Here is a 17,494-nt window from a genome sequence, read left to right as displayed (position 1 = left end):
ACATGAATGTACATTTCCACAGTATAGTCATCGTATAATAAGTAAACTTTGACGCGGTGGTGACCTTGATGTAGAACGCTGAGCGTGAAGGTTCCCATGCAGAGGCAATATTGCACTATTGAGCTCGTGTTTTAAACGGTAGGTGTGGAGCGGTGCGTAGAACCGGAGGTGTTGTGAGGCCGGAAAAGGCCTTGTGGAAGGAAGCCGAAGCCCAATGGTTCTTCACCGATACAAAGTATTCGAAAACCGAAAATCAAGGGTGCCGGGCCACAGTCGAGGCGACCATGGGACCCAAGTGTGCTGTGAGTGCATGTCTAATACCCAGCAGATTCCGGTGACATTTTCACTGTTCCTCTTTTTTGGGAATTCAATACGGACCTGCAAGTTTTGGGAGCACCAGCTCTTGTGGTGTGCTCTGCCATAATCGACACCGGCTGCAAACGGCGCGCCTGTGCCTGATGCCTGGTCGCAGTGAGAGGGCCAGTCCGTAGGGCCAGAAAGGGTCCCTATAGGGAAATAAGGCCTGCCCATAAGCAAAAAAAAAAGGCCCATCCGCAAGGGGAAAATTGGGCCGGCCGCAGGGAGAATTGACTTGCGCACGGGGCCACATGGCTGGAGCAGCCGCACTGGGGCCCCCACCTTAAAGTGGAGCCAAAGGCTCTCCTTCCCACAAGAAAATGGACAAGGAAACCGAGACTTCATCACTAGGAGGAAGAGCCCAAAAACTTGACGTCACGTGCATGGGCGGGTATTTGCGGCGCTTCCTCCCCGGGCCTCACGGCCTGGTTTTAAACCCGGCTCTATTTTCGGCTCCAGACCCGGAAGCTGTGACGGGCCTCAATGTAGGCGTGACTTACATTAGCCGCGCAGTCACGAAGCACTTCAAAAATGGACGGCTGGCCTGAGCTGCGGGTCCGTTGTTTTCTCGGTTGCACCTTTACATTGTTTGCCCAAACACAAACACACCGGCAACAGCGCTTGTGGTGCTGGCTCAAAAAGCAGGAGCTACGTACCTTGGCTCGTCAATGGACTATTCCAAAAGACGCCTTTTTAATGGAGGCTTTTGTTAGCAACTTTTACTGGAAGCTTTTGTTAGCAGTTTTTACAGCAGGCTTTTGTTGGAAGCTTTTGCTGGAGGCGCTTACTGGAAGCTATTTGTGGCAGTTTTTGTGTGGCACTTTGTGTTTGTTCTGTGTTCTGTGCTGCGGCAACTGGGGCGGATTTAGGTTTCGCGTGCTCGGTTTGGATTGGGGCATTTTTTTCTGTTGGGGCCTGGGAAACGGGCCCCGCAAACACGGTGCGCGCGCCTGGAGGGCCTGGGTGCAGGACGGCGACTTGGGCCCGTGGCGTTGCGGCGTGCTCGGAGGATAAGCGTAATTTCCAGAAAAAAGATAATACCAGCGGGCCGTACTACTCATTTATTTTCAGCTCCACCGACGCTGGCACGAAAACACGCATCGCAACGCTACACCACACAGCCGACAAGACTGTTCCTTATTTACTGGCGCCCCGCTTTGATCTGAGCAAATTCCATCTTTTTGCCTGGGCCCCGAGCCACGCTATCTGGTCATTTGTGACACACCGCAATTTTCAGCCATTCTTCCCGCCAAAACTGGCCTGTTATCGTACGGATTTTTACACTGGATCTCCCCACCTTGCCTAGACGCTCGCACACATACACCTGCGAGCCGCCGAACCCTTGGATTATTCCGTTTGGTGACCCCACAATGACGTCACTACCACCCAATGTTTCACAACTTCTGTCGCCCTCCCCAGAGACCCAGGCCCAGCCCGAGCCCGGCTCTTCGGAAAAAAAACACATCACCAAATTGTCCACGTCATCGCCCGAGGCAATTCGCGTGGCCTCGGCCATCACGCCCAACAGACTCGCCAACTTGCTTATGCGAAACGGCCCCTTGGCCATCCGCCTTATCACGGCGCAGTTGTCAATTGAGGTGCCTGGCTTCGATCTTCTCTCGTTGTCCAAACAGAGGCGTTTGATTATGGCAGCAATGGAACAAGGCGACCCGCAGAACAACGTGGTGTTCGAAAAAATCGGCTGGGGCCAGTGGGCTGTTCGCCACGTGGACTCGGACTATATAGTCACGGAGCCGAACGGGGCTCTTGATGGCAGCGCCCGCTTGAATATCCACGAGCTCCGGGAAACCGCCAAGTTGGGCTGGCTGAAGAAGATCGAGCCTGCGTCCGAGGAGACCCCGCGCCCGCCTCGCAACGGCCACACCACCAAAGCCGCCAGCAGACGCGACTCGATATCCAACAACAAGTCCAACATGCACAACTTCAGACTCCCGGGAGAGAAATTGGAGTCTCCTTCGACCGGCATGAGCGACTCTGAGCAGGACTCAGACGACGACGAAGACATGGGCCAACCCTCTAGCGGCTCGGACGAATTGACCAACATGCGCAACTTGAAGATGCGTTACTTCAATGGCGCCGATGACAATGCCATAGACGAAGACTCTGAAGAAGATGTTGTGGACGAGGACGATGCGCTCTTTAAATTTGAAGATGACGAGAACGGCTCCGCCATGGCCAAGTCCAAGAAGTCTCCGCCCTTGAAGTTTGCCAATCGGGTGCCCACGAAGTTCAGCCCTCCACCTGCGCTCTCTGGGGGCCGCAGAAAGCTGTCTTCAGGGACGGCGCCAAACTCGGTTGTCAAGAACACCAATCTTCACGGCGTGAACCGTCACCAGCTCTTCAACCGGAGCCGACTCAATTCAATTGAAAATTTGGATGAGTACATTCTTTCTTCTGCGAGGAACTCCTCGCTCTCGGTGCTGTCGCCGACAGTGCACAACAGCTCTCTCCCATCTTCATCTCCGGTGGGATCGTGGAACGGCAAAGGCGAACTTCTTCACAAACAAGAACTCCCTCTCCCAGGCGACCATATAACCACGGCGCTTCAAAATGCTGGCCGGAGAAAGCTGTCTTTCAACGAATCAAGCATTCGTTCAACTCTATCAACATCCCTACCTAGAGGTCATGCGTTATCGCAGAAACCTTACGAGAACGGAAACAGCTCGATACTGTCGACTTTCTCGAGCACAGGACCACGGAAAGCGATGGCTGTCCAAGATATGGCCAGTGATACGGACGAAGAGGACTGGGCCACTTTGGGAGCAGAGACGCTACGAAGCCATCCGGTGAAGACGAGTAACCCAACAGGCGGGAAGTTACAAAATGAGGAGAGATCGGCTGCCAGGGCTCTTGTGGATCTCATGGGCATATGAGAGTGACAATCGCCAGATACGAGGTTGGACGTACAAGACCGACACTAGTACGCGCTACATGCTTTAGTTCACGAGACTAAGGATGTATTTCAGGACGCGTTCTGCCCGGAATCTTGAGAGCACCAAAGCTATTGATACCTATAGAAGATGAAACAGACCAGGAGATTGTGAAAGAGACAATTGTTGGAAAAATGACAATAAAGGAATAACAAAGTGACCAGAATCAATCTAGAAAATACAGAAAAAACCCAACAACAAGCAACTTCCATGTATTATCAGATTGCCTTTGCCTTCTAATTCAAATGCGAGGCGGCTCTCAGGAGCAATACCTGCACGCGTTGACCCGCGCGGTGTTGTAATTTCGCCAGAAAGGGAAATGTGATTGGGATGCGTCCGCGTTCTCGCTGTCTCGAACTTTTACGGATATATCTTTTTTTTTTGTTCAGGCCTTTTAGCTGTTGAAACACACTCACCACAAAAACTTGAAAATGTCAGCCACAGTGGCCTTGCCTACTGTGCAAATCAATGTCAACTACAATGACATCAAAAACCAGGTGCGGGATTTCTTCACCCACTTCAAGGCGTCGGTATCTGAAGATGCGATGGACTTGGACGAAATGACCACGGGCGTGAAATACTTGGATCTCATGCAGAAGATTGCAAACCGTGAAATCTCCACTCTTCATGTGGAACTCGACGATATCAAGCTGTACCAGGAAAACCAGTTCTTTGGTTCGCAGCCACTGGCCAACGATTTGGTGAGTCAGGTCCAGAAAAACGCCTATCACTACGTGGAGTTGTTCAGTAGCGTGGTGGACGAATTGATGCCGGAACCCACCAAAGACATCTCCTACAAAGACGATGTTTTGGACGTGATTTTGCACCAGCGGAAGTTGCGAAACTTGCGTGTGTCGCAGGAAAACGCCGATCAGATCGACAATTTGCGGACTGGCTTTGGCGAAAGTAGCAACCCGGACACCCAGGACTCGCAGGCCGGGGACTTGTTGGCGGAGAACTTGTTCCCGGCAAAATTGACCAGAAGGTACCATTTGTACTTCAAGCCCTTGTCTTCTGCAACTAAGGCCTTTGCCGTGAGGCAGGTGAAGGGTTCCCACGTGGGCAAGTACATCACCGTGAGAGGCATTGTGACCAAGGTGTCAGACGTGAAGCCCTCAGTGCTAGTCAACGCGTACACATGCGACAAGTGTGGGTACGAGATCTTCCAGGAAGTCAACTCCAAGGTGTTCCAGCCCCTCACGGAGTGCACCTCTGCGCCGTGCAAGACGGACAACCAGCGGGGTCAGCTTTTCATGTCGACGCGGGCGTCCAAATTCCTGCTGTTCCAGGAGGTCAAGATCCAAGAAATGGCCAACCAGGTGCCCGTGGGCCACATCCCGCGGATGCTCACAATTCACGTGGAGGGCGACCTTGTGCGGTGCATGAACCCTGGCGATATCGTGGATGTGTCGGGAATCTTTTTGCCATCGCCGTACACCGGGTTCCGGGCTCTTCGGGCCGGGCTTTTGACCGAGACGTTCTTGGAGGCGCAGTACGTTCGCCAGCACAAGAAGCAGTACGAGTCGCTTGAACTCACGGACGAGGTGAAGCAGAAGATCTCCAAGTTGCATAACGAGGGCGGCATCTACAACCGGCTCGCGGAGTCGATTGCGCCGGAAATCTACGGCCACTTGGACGTCAAGAAGATCTTGCTTCTTCTCTTGTGCGGAGGTGTCACCAAGGAAATCGGCGACGGCATGCGTATTCGTGGCGACATCAACGTGTGTCTTATGGGAGACCCCGGTGTCGCCAAGTCGCAGATGCTCAAGGCCATCAACAGAATTGCGCCGCGGTCGGTCTACACAACGGGCCGCGGGTCATCCGGAGTGGGTTTGACGGCTGCGGTCATGCGGGACCCCGTGACCGACGAGATGGTTCTTGAGGGAGGAGCGCTTGTTTTGGCCGATAACGGTATCTGCTGCATCGACGAGTTTGACAAGATGGAGGAGAGCGACAGGACCGCGATCCACGAGGTCATGGAGCAGCAGACCATCTCGATTTCCAAGGCCGGAATCAACACCACGTTGAACGCCCGAACGTCGATTTTGGCGGCGGCAAACCCGTTGTATGGCCGCTACAACCCGCGGTTGTCGCCCCATGAGAACATCAACCTCCCTGCTGCGCTTTTGTCGCGTTTTGACATCATGTTCTTGATGTTGGATCACGCCAGCGAGGCGGGCGACGAGCAGTTGGCCCGCCACGTGACGTATGTGCACCAGCACAACCACCAGCCACCAATGGAGTATACGCCACTCGACCCACAGACGATCCGCCAGTACATTTCCATTGCTCGCACGTTCCGGCCCGTGGTGCCGAAGGACGTGGGGGAATACGTGACGCAGTCGTACATCAACATGAGGAAGGAGTCGCAGAGAAACCAGGACTCTGCGCGGATGTTTGTTCACATCACGCCTCGTACTTTGTTGGGCATTTTGCGTCTTTCGCAGGCATTGGCACGCATCCGGTTCGGCGACACCGTCACCAGGAACGACGTGGACGAGGCCTTGCGTCTTCTCCAGGTGTCCAAGCTGTCGATGGAGTCGCGTGAGCAAGAAAGAGAGGACCCCACGTCGCAGATCATGGGCCACATTCGCCACACTGTGACAGAGCAGCAGACAAACCAACTCGACATGGCAAGCTTGAGAGAACGAGTCTTTGCGAAGGGCTACACTGCTGAGCAATTCGAGACCTGTATCGGCGAATATGAGGCCGTCGGTCTTTTCCAGCTTGTGGACGGGGGAGAAAGCTTGATGATTTTGGATCAAGAAATATAGTGGTGAGGCCCACGGAAGTGGTTGTGGCGGCTGGTTTTTCTTGTAGAGGTCCAATATCGGTGACAATGTACTATAACTCGAACATGACTGGAATGTAGAATGGATCAGACTGGATTGTGTCTTGGAGAAGCAATCACGGGAGGCTTTCCTGGTGTGAACTACTAGATGTAGCGTCTTCAGAAGCAGTAAAACGTGCAAAACCTGGTGATTGCCAGGCACTAGCTGTGTGTTGTGGGCTTCATCATCGGCACTGTGTCAAAATTGGTGGCATTTCTGTGCTTCTGATCATGAAAATAAGAGTTGGACCCAAAATGATGTATTTTCGCCGTTCAGCAAGCCGAGGCATAGATCGCTGATTTCCGTGTCGTTGGCTTGGTTCTTGTTATAAGTGCTTGTGCCGAATCCAGTCATGGAATCCGAGATTCTTGAGAGTCCTCGTGTTTGCATTGTTCCATAAGAATCGAAGTGCACGCCGTAGTAGCCTGGGTCTATACCCGAAAATTTAGCAAACTTGGTGATAGCCATCCAGAAGCAACAACTCTTCCAGAGTTATCGGATCAAACATAGTATCTAAGTAAGATAATGGTCAACATTCCCCGTGCCATATACCGAGTTGCTTGTATTTAGATGATCGTCTGAACGCTTCTAAAGCCATAGCCATAGACTTGTCGGGTTCCTTGATAGAGGGCAGTTCAAACTCATGTCCTAGCTGCGCTTCTGTTTTTCAACTCTCAAAGTGATGCAACTCGAAACTGCCTGACCCTTGCACACATTCACACTGTGGGAATACTAGCAAGATAGTACCTAGAGTGCCGAGGGACTTAAACCCAGGGCAATGCTTTGCCTAGTTGGATCTAGATAGAAGTCCCTAGATTGATTCAAAATTGGCGACGTTTCAGTTTACCTGGAGACCTCAGCTTTTGCGGCATCCCGCCATTTTGCTTGCCCGTGGCAGAAACCCAGTATTGCATGGCCCATCAACCGCTCATTCACCACTGCTTCCAGACTGCCTCTAAATCTATCTTTAAAAAGCCCTGAGAGCCAGAATAGCCATAAATCAAGAAAAGCAGTTGATCAAAAATGAGTGCGTGAACACAATTCCAGAGCCCAACTTTCCAAATACTGCTCTTCCCGTCTACTAGCAGCAGCTGCAAAATCCCATCAAGCCACCAGGCCCAATCTCCAGCAACAGCGACGCCGTGTCCGGCATATAGGCGCGCTGCTCGCAGGCTGTTCGACCAACTCCGGCACCACCAAATCAGACCCGCTTGTTTTCACCCCACCAGACTTCACTGCTGACTTCACTGCTGAATCCTCATCATGTCTCAATACGCCTCGCTTACTGTTGCCCAATTGAAGGATGCCTTGAAGGAGAAAAACTTGCCCACCGACGGCAAAAAGGCCGATTTGGTCGCGCGCTTAGAAGAGGCCGCCCCAGCAACAGAGGAGGCCGAGCCAAACACCCAAGAAAACGTCGAGGAACAGCAGCCACAGCAAGAAACCAGTGCACCTGCCGAAGCTGGTGCCGAGGCCGAAATTGCAGAGGCCGAGGATGAAAAACCAAACGGCTCCGAGGAGAAGAAGCCCGAAAAGAAGGTGTTGACTCCAGAAGAGAGAAAGGCGTTGGCCGTGGATTTGTTGACCAAGAAAATCAGACGGGCGGAGAAGTTCGGCGACGAGGCCAGTGCCACGGCCGCCAAACAAGATATGGCCCGTGTGGAGAAGTTTGGCGTGGATCCCAGCACTGCTTTGGGGAAGGAGATCGGTGCTCTAGACAGAGACATGAACAGCGAGTTGGCCACGAGGAAGGCGCGCCGGAGTGAGAAGAAGGGGAACCGGGTGCAGAAAAAGTAGGCCGCCATGAGCGGGGAAACCATAGAAGACTTGACTGGACATTGAGGCTTATGTAACAATACACGCGAAATCAGCTTAGTATCACGGAGAGCACGTCTGGGGCTGTTCCGTGCATGGAAGTCTTGAACACGAGCAAATGGCCCTGCACCGGTAGAGAGGTGCATGGGGTTGTTATGTGAAAGTGTATTATACCGAATCCAGTCAGTCAGTGTTTTTGCTTGGTGTCTACAGTCCAGGGTTCTTAGCACAGAACTGAGAAGAGGTGTTTTCGGAAAGAACTTTTAGGGCTTCTTGAAGAAATTCTTGTTTGAGTAACGCAGGCAAAAGTACCAAGAAGTGGACGTGATAGTGGGGCGCAAAGAGGAGAAGTAGCGATGACAAGACGCTTTGAGATCGCTCTTGATTGAAAAATTAGCTGATATATCATTCCAGCTTGTGCCCGATTACCATGCGATTGAGAGTCAAGAAGTAGGCAGATATAGCGCTGATCCTGCTGTGAGATTGAGTACTCTCATCTCTAGACACGTCTAATTTCTGTCCTTTGAACCCAGTACTGTGATCATGTGAGATAGGGTCATCTGGTGCTACAAAGCTTTCATGGGGATTGACTTTTTGAACGGTCTCCTTGTCAAATTGTGGGACTCAAAACTCGAAACCAACTCAAAACTGCAAGAGCAAAAGCTTATCATCTTTTGAGAACGACAAAGTGAAGTTCCCCTGATGTTGGCGTATTCACGAGGATGTGATCTGGAGTTGAAATGTTCCGTGCTGCACCAAAGTTGATTAGCCCAAATCGATCAGTCACATCAGTTCTTCAGTCATCATTTTCGGAGAAGAATATGCAATGTTAGAGGCTGCGCCTATACAGTCGAACTGAGACTTGAATTGTTGATCCTAGCAGGAACAAAGACATCCATTCAGTTTCGAGCATGCAAACTTGTTGCGTGCTAGAAATATAAATATTATCCAGCAGAATCATGTACTTATCGAAACTTGTTATTGCAATAATGGACTTTCTTTACTGCGTAGAAGTTTTTATCCAACTGAATTGGGGAATTGAAAGCACAGTGATCTCAAGAACAAACCTAAACGAAGACGCAACAAAGAGAATTTGACGCATTGTGTGTGTATGATACCGGGCAACACAATCAATCGTTTGAAAAGCTTACTTTGCGAGAGTGAAGATCAGAACTCCGACCACATATTGCTTGACCGATGTCAATTGAATGGCTTAAGCATCTTGACTTCAGCCATTCGGTTGGTGTCGAAATTATATTCTTTTCTGCGCAACTGCTGAAGGTGAGTATTGGAAAACGAATATCAATAACAGCTCTCAGGTACTTAAAGGACTTTAAGACATGAGCACCAAAGAATGCTTGATTGATAACTCGGAAATTGGGCAGTATGCCTTTTTTTTGCGTGTAGAGTTTTAGATCCCTTAGTAAAGGTATTTCACAGTTAGATGAATATTGATCTCCAATTTTTTATATTTGGAACACTTGATCTTTTGTTCAAAAAAAAAAATCGTTTTGTTTCCAAAGTTACAAATACTTCTAAAAACTCTATTAAACCTCAATGTGCACAATCACACACACACTTAAGCTCAAATCATCGAAGCTGGGATAGCGAAGTTATTCAAAAAATGTACTACATATGATTAGGCGTTAAATGTCAAGAGGTATGATTCGTATATTTCCGGCTTAAAACTGCGCGTCTGATCGACTCAGGATTCTCACTACATGTAAAAAAAGATTCTGCTCCGCTCCTTCGGACCTTGATCTAGCCAACTAACAATACAGAAGCTACAAAAGCTGGTTGGGAGACAGAAAACAACACAAACGTCTAGCAAAGCCCAAGATACTCTTTCTAACGAGCCGTGGAATACGGCGTTGAACCTGCATACAGACACACCTATAATTTCATCTCAACTGGCAATTTGATCTCCAGTGCAGATCCTGCCGCAACCCAAGTCATGTGTTCCTCAACAGAGCCTACTCCATACTACGAGGCATTGCCAGCCTCTCTTAAACCTATTCATTACGATGTTTCTGTGTTTGATATCACAGAACACGATTTCCGGGGCAAGGTGGCCATTGATCTTGAGATTCGGCAAAAGACTGACGAGGTGCATTTGCACTACCGAGACCTTGTGATTGGCGAGGTGTACGCCACATACAACGACCAAAAAACCCAAGGCTCGATTGTGGAGCAAAATGAGAAAAAGGAGTTTTTCGTTGCCAAGTTTAAGCCGGAGTTTGCTGATGTGGGCGAGCACGTCCATGTGGAAATCTTTTTCACGGGCAAGATCCAGACGAACATGGCCGGGTTCTATAAATCCTCGTATAAGGAAAACGATGAAACGAAGCACATGCTTTCCACGCAATTTGAGGCTACGGACGCACGGAGGGCATTTCCCTGTCTTGACGAGCCGGCATTGAAGGCCACATTCACGGTGCACGTGACCACCAGTACTGACATGACTGTTTTGGGAAACATGCCCGTACAAGAGGAGAAAACCTTGGGCAACGGCATTAAGGTTGTCTCCTTTGAAAAGACCCCTGTCATGTCCACGTATCTCTTGGCGTGGGCGATCGGCGAATTCGACTATATTGAGTCTTTCACCCAAGATTTGTACGTGAACGACAAGCCCTTGCCTGTCCGAGTCTACACAACCAAGGGGTACACAGTAGACGCTCAGCTTGCGCTTGAAATCGCGCCGAAAATCGTCGATCTTTTCAGCAGTGTGTTTGGCGTCAAGTACCCGTTGCCCAAGTTGGACCTCATTGCCGTGCACTCGTTCTCCCACAACGCCATGGAAAACTGGGGCCTTATCACGTACCGGTCCACAGCGCTTTTGTACTCGGCGGCTAATCTGGACCCTTCGTACAAACAGAAGGTCGCGTATGTGGTGGCACACGAAATCGCACACCAGTGGTTTGGCAATCTTGTGACCATGCAATGGTGGGACGAATTGTGGCTCAACGAAGGGTTTGCCACGTGGGTGGGCTTCTATGCGGTCGACCGCTTGTTTCCCGAATGGGACATTTTTGCTGAGTTTGTCCTGACGTCTTTGCAGGAGGCCCTCCGGTTGGACGGGCTCAGAAACTCGCACCCTATCAAGGTGGCTGTTCTGGACGCGTTGGACATCGACCAGCTTTTCGACACCATCTCTTACTTGAAGGGTGCGTCGACCATTCTCATGCTCTCCACTCACTTGCAGACCGATGTTTTTTTGCGGGGCGTGGGCAGATATTTGAACGAGAACAAATTCGGCAATGCTACATCCGAGGATCTCTGGCGGGCGGTCTCCGAGGTGAGTGGACAGGACGTTTCCGCCATGATGCAAGCGTGGATCTCCAAGATCGGATATCCCGTGGTCAGTGTATCCAAAAATGGCCAAGGTGCACTTTGTTTGAGCCAACTGCGGTTCCTTAATGGCGGTGACGTGAAGCCAGAGGAGGACCAAACAATGTGGTGGGTGCCTATTTCTGTGGTGGAGCAGAAGGAGAGCGTGACCACGGACTCGTTCAGCGAGAAGTCGGTGGTCTTAGATGCTGAGATCAATGGGCTATTCAAGATGAATAGAGATACGAGCGCCCCGTTCAGAGTCAACTACAGCCCCGACTTCTTGCAAAGCCATGTTCTCGAACACTTCAGCGAACTCTCCACCAAGGACAAAATCGGGGTCATTGCAGACGTGGCGGCCATTTCCGTTTCTGGCGACAAGCGCACGTCCACAGTGACGTTTTTGGACTTGGCAAAGCATATTGTGTTGGACCGCGATCTCGTGGGCTCCACCTACGCCACGTGGCATGAGTTGAGCCACCGCATCTCGGCGTTTGCGCTTACTTTTGGCGGCATCAACAGCGACTTGGACAGAAGCATTGCTGCTTTCTGTGAGCAGGTGTACGTAAAGTTGGCTACCAAGTATGCCAGCGAGGAAGTGAACAGAAATGACTTCTCAGGCTTGAAATTGAGGTCTCTTGTCTTGAACAACGCAGCCACTCTTAACATTCCCGTATTGCAGCAGCTTGCAGCCACTGTATTCAGTGAGTGGAAGCTGACGGGATCCATTGACTCGTCCATGAGAACTTTTGTTTTGAGGTCCGTGGTGTCTTCCGAGCACGTGAGCCAAGAAGACTTTGACTTCATCATGAAGCAGGTCACACACCCCACCTCCTTAGATTCGAGAGAAGTGGCCTTGAGTGCTTTGGGCTGTACTTCAGATCTCTCGGTCGCACGGAAAGTTATGCTGTTTTTGATCGACGACTCTGTGATTCCCACGATGGACGCACACTTCCTCGCGGTTTCCTTGTCTAAGAACACGAAGACACGCGACTTGTTGTGGCAATTCGTCAAGGACAACTATGCCAAAATCTACGAGTTGATGTCGACCAACATGGTGGTATTGGATCGTTTCATCAAGTTGACGGTTTGTAACTACCAGTCGTTTGCGGTGGAGAAGGACGTAAGGGAATTTTTTGCTGCCAAGGATGTTCACGGTTTCGAGAGAGCACTCAACCAGGCGTTGGACCAGATTCACATTAACGCTTCTTGGGTCGACAGAGACCAGGCCAGTGTTGAGCAGTGGTTGCAAAGCAGATTGTGAAGCAGTTATCAAGGACACTGAGATCATCATACTGCAATCAGTTAAAGCCACATGTATATAAGGAGCGGCAGTACTGAATGCATGATGTGGACGAGTCCGAGTTTTTGGTTGAAGCCATACTTTAGTGTCAGGAGAAATTCAGTTTGGGGCATACTGCTGGTCTCCAAGGCTTTTCAAGCATCAGTACGATAGACGAAGGATGAAATCTGTAGATGTGCAGTGTATCTGATTGTAAACAAGGGCTTTTGAAGGGACAGAGCAGAAACGGCGTATTCCCGGAACTATGTCTTTGATACATTCACAGGGTTAGTGGACTTTGACCCAGAAAATGGCCGAATCTTAGAAAGAAGCATTTTCAAATACACTGCTGTAGAGCATGGAGCGAGGTAGCACAGCTGTGGTGAAATACATTGTACTAGAAAGTTGGTGTCTCTAACCCAACCAATCTTATGAATTTTTCATCAAGAATGCTTTGCGAAAATACCTGAGTCGGTACGAATTCCTGAATTCACTGTACTGGCCGGTGAATTGAAGTTCTGTCTCTATTATACATGCACTGAAATAAAGAGCGGCTTAGTTGAAAAACCTCGGTACATATGTGCCATACATTCACCGAGCCAGCAAGCCAATCAGTTGTGGAAACAATGCCCGGGGTTATAGAAATATTGCTCGTTTCGATCGGGGCACTTGTTGTGGCTTCTTGGAGATACAAGAGGCACACAATAAGTTGTATGGACGTTTGCTCACGTACATAGACTAGGTAGTCCACGTTGGCTGAATGCCATAGCTAGCCGATGATATACATTTTTATCTTAGACGCAATGTCTCCCTAATATTTCAAAAAGGCTTATATGGGGGGTGCCTACTTGAAACACCTCCCGGACTATGGCCTACTGGCTCTCTTCTTTATTTCTCCAATTATTCTATGCATTATCTTCGAGTATCCTAGCCAAAGAAAATAAACCGCCTTTGCTCCCAAATCATCAATCACAACAGAATCATCACAAGAAGGCCAAAGCTAGGCTAAATACATGCAACACAGGCCGAAGGTAGGCTAAAACACACAACACGGGCCAAATATAGGCTGAATCATACAACACAGGCCCCAGGACATACAGTAGTACACCCCGGCTTCCGGGTCGACCTAATGGTACAGGAGCACGGAGAGAACCACCAGATCAGACCCCAATAGTCGAAGTGTTGATCCAGAAGCCCCATTCACGCACTCCCACACGAGTCTGCAATGCAGCCCTACATTCTACAGGCCCCGGGCTCTGTTTCCATCAAGAATATCCCTTTATCTACTTATGAGTCCAGTGAAACGTGGCAAAGCCTAGTTGTCGACCTTGTGGTCGTGCGTGGTGGCGTATCTGCCCGAAGGGTCCGCGTGGCAGCCCCACTCGGCCTTGGGGATCCATCTCATGACGGTGGAGGCCGCGGCCTTGGATCCGTTGAACATCTCGTCAAACTTGCATCTGTACCAGTAGGCCTCCTTGGTCTGAGGCACGTCGGCGCCCCACTCGGGCTTGGGGTTGGCAAGCTCGTCGTCCGAAACCGCGGCCTCGGCCGCGTCCTTCAAGCCGTCGATCCACGAGTAGCCCACGCCGTCGGAAAACTGCTCCTTTTGTCTCCACAAGATCTCCTCAGGCAAGTAGGGCTTGGCGCCCGGCTCGTCGCTGGTGTCGAAGGCCTTTCTCAAGATGTACTTCTCGATCTTGCCCTCGGCCGGCTTGATGAGCTTGTCCTCCGGGTTGATGGACATGCAGGTCTCCAAGAACTCCTTGTCCAAGAAGGGCACGCGGGCCTCCAAGCCCCAGGCCAAGGTGGACTTGTTGGCACGCAAGCAGTCCGCGTAGTGCAAGTTCTTGACCCTCTTGACACACTCGTCGTGGAACTCGGCCGCGGAGGGCGCGTTGGCAAAGTACAAGTAGCCGCCGAAGATCTCGTCCGAGCCCTCGCCCGACAACACCATCTTCACGCCCTGCGCCTTGATCTTCCGCAGCAACAAGTACATGGGCGTGGACGCGCGGATGGTGGTCACGTCGTACGTCTCCAAGTGGTAGATCACGTCGTTCAACGCGTCCAAGCCCTCCTCCAAGGTGAACGTGTGCGAGTGGTGGATCAGCCCGATGAAGTGCGCCACCTTCTCGGCGGCAATCAAGTCCGGCGCGCCCGGCAAGCCGATGGCAAACGAGTGCAAGCGCGCGAAGCTGGACGTGTGCAACAGGCCCGACGCGTCCACGCCGGAAAGCTCCTTGTTGGCGTCGATGCCGTCTTCTGGCGACGCGGCCGTGGCGGCCTTCTGCGTCTCGCGCGCGGCAATGGCGGCAATCAACGACGAGTCCAAGCCGCCGGACAAGAGCACGCCGTACGGCACCTCGGCCATCAATCTCTTTCTCACGGCCATCTCCAAGGACTCTCTGACCTTCTTGTAGTCGACGCGCAGCTGCGGCACGACCAGCCCGTCCCACCACGAGGGCGTGAAGTAGCGCGTGATTTCGTCCGTGGTGGAGTCGTACACGTGGCCGGGCGGGAAGGCAAAGATCTCGTCACACTCGTCAATGAGACACTTCAACTCGGACGCAAAGTAGCGCGTGCCCGGGGTTTTGGACGACTTGCCCATGTACAAGGTCACGATTCCGATGGGGTCTCTGGCGGCCACGATGCGGTCGCTTTTGCGGTCGTACAACGCAAACGCAAACATGCCGTCCAAGTGCTTGGGCGCATCGACGCCGTACTTTTCGAACAACGGGATGATGGGCTCGCAGTCCGACAAGGACTTGTACGCGTAGTCCGCAAACTGCTCGCGCAACTGGATGTGGTTGTAAATCTCGCCGTTGACTGCCAAGGAGTAGCGCAGGTCGGGCGACACGATGGGCTGGGCGCCGGAATCCAAGCCCACAATGGCCAATCTTTCGTGGCACAAAATGGTGTCGTTGGCCACGACGTTGCCGGACCAGTCGGGGCCTCTGTGGCGGATTTTCTTGGTGTTCTGGAGCGCCTTGTCCTTGAAGGCCTCGACGTTGGGTTGCCTGAAGGCAGCGTAGATTCCACACATTTTGAGATGAGATGGGAACCGGAGAAAGAAAGAAGGTAGGTTTCTGATGTAAGAGCCGGAGGGCAGTGCGCGCTTTTTTTTCACCCCCGGAAGTGGCGTGCGGCCGGGGCCTTAGGCGGGGCCGGGGGGCGCGCGCTGGGCCGGTAGGCGCCATTTCCGGGGGTAATTGCTGCACCCTCGGAATGACTCAGCGGTGACTCAACGGCCGGCTGATGCAGCTGATAGCGCGAGATCCGCGACGGGGCCGCGTCGGGTTTTTGACAGATAAGAGAGGAAGTTGAAGGCGTTTTTGGAGATTGAGTGAATGAGCTGGCGGCTTGTTCCGGTTTAGGCAGGTGTAGAGTGATGGTGGACCGGTGTTGTTTCTTTTTTGCTGGCGAGTGCTGACTGGGGGGTGCCTGGTTCTGGTCTGTATATGCATGTCATGGAGGCTGATGCAGTGTCCAGAAGTTTATTAGAAAAGAGCAGGGCTCGGTAGGTATGATGAAACAGAGGCACTGGGTAGTGGGTTTCTTCGTCAGGCCCCATCTTGTCATGGTGAAGGAGTGCATTTGATTATATAGCCCCTGATGTCCTGGATTGAAGATCAGAGAGAGTGAGGTAATTATTCTAAAATTGATATGAAGGGCTGGTGGTCCAACTAGCTCGCATAAACCAGGTGCATGATGATCTGATGAACATGCACTGATCAAGTGATCTTATGACTTGCATTGATCTTGGAATTCGAATTATCAACTTTCCCGATGGCCAATCAAATATTATAATTTTTAGAAACAAAAACATTTGATGCAATGGGTGTTATTTATGAGAAGTCCAAAGGTGCCATATGCCCTTTAAGTAAAAGTTGAGAACGGACTGCCAATTGCCAGATGACCAGCTGCATCGAATTGATCTGACGGTACTGGCCTATAACCCGGACCGCTGTGACGATGTGAGCCGATCCAAAAAAAATTTAGTCAATTGGACCATCGTACCAATACTGGAGCTGAAGATCGCGGATCGATCTAGTTGCGTAGGCTAAGTGCATCCAACCAATGTGTAGGTTTCATACCCAAATTAAGGTGGTAGACTAGACATGTCCAGCCAGCCGGATGATAGGCCACATCAAACTAATCCGATTGACTTGCACCCGAACTCAGGCGAAAGCGGCGTCCGACCTACCGAAGGCGACTTTTTCGCACGTTTCTAAACGGTCTGAGTTTAGTAAAAAAGACTCAGCCTTTGTTGCCTTATCGTCTCCGGAACAGGAACCTCAAAATCTGATTCCAACGGCTGCTACTGGTATTGACCCACTACCCTCCCACCTTAGTTCAGATAGACTACAGTACTGGACAGTGGCAGACGTCTACAATGCCTACACCAGCACAGACTCTTTGACATTCGGGTTATTGCAAGACTCCCACTTCTGTCAATGAATGCTGCGTCGAAGCTCGCAAGGGCCTCTTTGAGTTCTGCATTGGATTCTGCAACTTACGTGTTATCATCTGCCGCCAGACCGGATTTCCTGGTCCTCGTATCCTTTGCAAATTCTTGAAGAATGACCTTGACATGCATATAACGCAGGACTATTCAAATGACTAGCAGATAGAGCAATACAGCTCTTTCGGAAAACTATTCATTACAACCTTTATGCAGCCCGAAAAAATGCAACGATCAATACTTGTACCTCTCTATTAAGATGGTCGGGAGAATCTCTTGGCATACATCCGCTTGTGGATGAGTTCTGTCTCAGGTGGTGTTGCTTTAATTTATGTTCTGAGAGAAGACTTCTGCTTGAGAATCTCATATCATAGGGCGTCACTGGAAGGATGTAAGACTCCACCACTAGAAGAAAAACCATAAAAAAACCTATAGAAGATAGCATAATTGGCTCTTTTTTTTTTTTTTTTTT

General features: G+C 50.9%; 6 protein-coding genes across 6 annotated transcripts; 4 read left to right on the top strand and 2 right to left on the bottom strand.

Moving 5' to 3' along the window:
• Positions 1–76: 76 nt before the first annotated feature.
• METBIDRAFT_107710 (uncharacterized protein) lies at positions 77–795 on the bottom strand. The gene has a single exon (XM_018853851.1). It carries the CDS (start codon positions 700–702, stop codon positions 223–225), a length of 480 nt encoding a protein of 159 aa, XP_018714041.1. The 5' UTR covers positions 703–795; the 3' UTR covers positions 77–222.
• A 932-nt stretch (positions 796–1,727) lies between these two features.
• Positions 1,728–3,251, top strand: STB3 (Stb3p; the record flags this gene model as incomplete). Its single annotated transcript, XM_018856602.1, has 3 exons — positions 1,728–2,203; positions 2,258–2,439; positions 2,530–3,251. 3 exons carry the CDS (start codon positions 1,728–1,730, stop codon positions 3,249–3,251), a joined length of 1,380 nt encoding a protein of 459 aa, XP_018714040.1.
• A 488-nt stretch (positions 3,252–3,739) lies between these two features.
• On the top strand, positions 3,740–6,082 carry CDC47 (DNA replication licensing factor MCM7; the record flags this gene model as incomplete). The annotated part of the gene is made up of 1 exon (XM_018859464.1): positions 3,740–6,082. One exon carries the CDS (start codon positions 3,740–3,742, stop codon positions 6,080–6,082), a length of 2,343 nt encoding a protein of 780 aa, XP_018714039.1.
• A 1,320-nt stretch (positions 6,083–7,402) lies between these two features.
• Positions 7,403–7,936, top strand: METBIDRAFT_64421 (uncharacterized protein; the record flags this gene model as incomplete). The annotated part of the gene is made up of 1 exon (XM_018858344.1): positions 7,403–7,936. One exon carries the CDS (start codon positions 7,403–7,405, stop codon positions 7,934–7,936), a length of 534 nt encoding a protein of 177 aa, XP_018714038.1.
• A 1,404-nt stretch (positions 7,937–9,340) lies between these two features.
• Positions 9,341–12,545, top strand: METBIDRAFT_76551 (M1 family metallopeptidase; the record flags this gene model as incomplete). Its single annotated transcript, XM_018858551.1, has 2 exons — positions 9,341–9,355; positions 9,945–12,545. 2 exons carry the CDS (start codon positions 9,341–9,343, stop codon positions 12,543–12,545), a joined length of 2,616 nt encoding a protein of 871 aa, XP_018714037.1.
• An 897-nt stretch (positions 12,546–13,442) lies between these two features.
• On the bottom strand, positions 13,443–15,634 carry ASN1 (asparagine synthase (glutamine-hydrolyzing) 2). The gene has a single exon (XM_018855530.1). The coding sequence runs from the start codon at positions 15,601–15,603 to the stop codon at positions 13,879–13,881; it is 1,725 nt and encodes a 574-aa protein (XP_018714036.1). The 5' UTR covers positions 15,604–15,634; the 3' UTR covers positions 13,443–13,878.
• Positions 15,635–17,494: the final 1,860 nt, after the last annotated feature.

This window comes from Metschnikowia bicuspidata, assembly GCF_001664035.1.
Source record: "Metschnikowia bicuspidata var. bicuspidata NRRL YB-4993 chromosome Unknown METBIscaffold_1, whole genome shotgun sequence".
NCBI classification, from domain to species: domain Eukaryota; kingdom Fungi; phylum Ascomycota; class Pichiomycetes; order Serinales; family Metschnikowiaceae; genus Metschnikowia; species Metschnikowia bicuspidata.
The sequence above is the reverse complement of the archived record's forward strand: the minus strand, read 5'-3'. Positions and strand labels throughout refer to the sequence as shown.

Bases quoted from the DNA above. Each gene is read 5' to 3' on its own strand.
- METBIDRAFT_107710 (XM_018853851.1), bottom strand. From the start codon at position 702: ATGAAGTCTCGGTTTCCTTGTCCATTTTCTTGTGGGAAGGAGAGCCTT.
- ASN1 (XM_018855530.1), bottom strand. From the start codon at position 15,603: ATGTGTGGAATCTACGCTGCCTTCAGGCAACCCAACGTCGAGGCCTTC.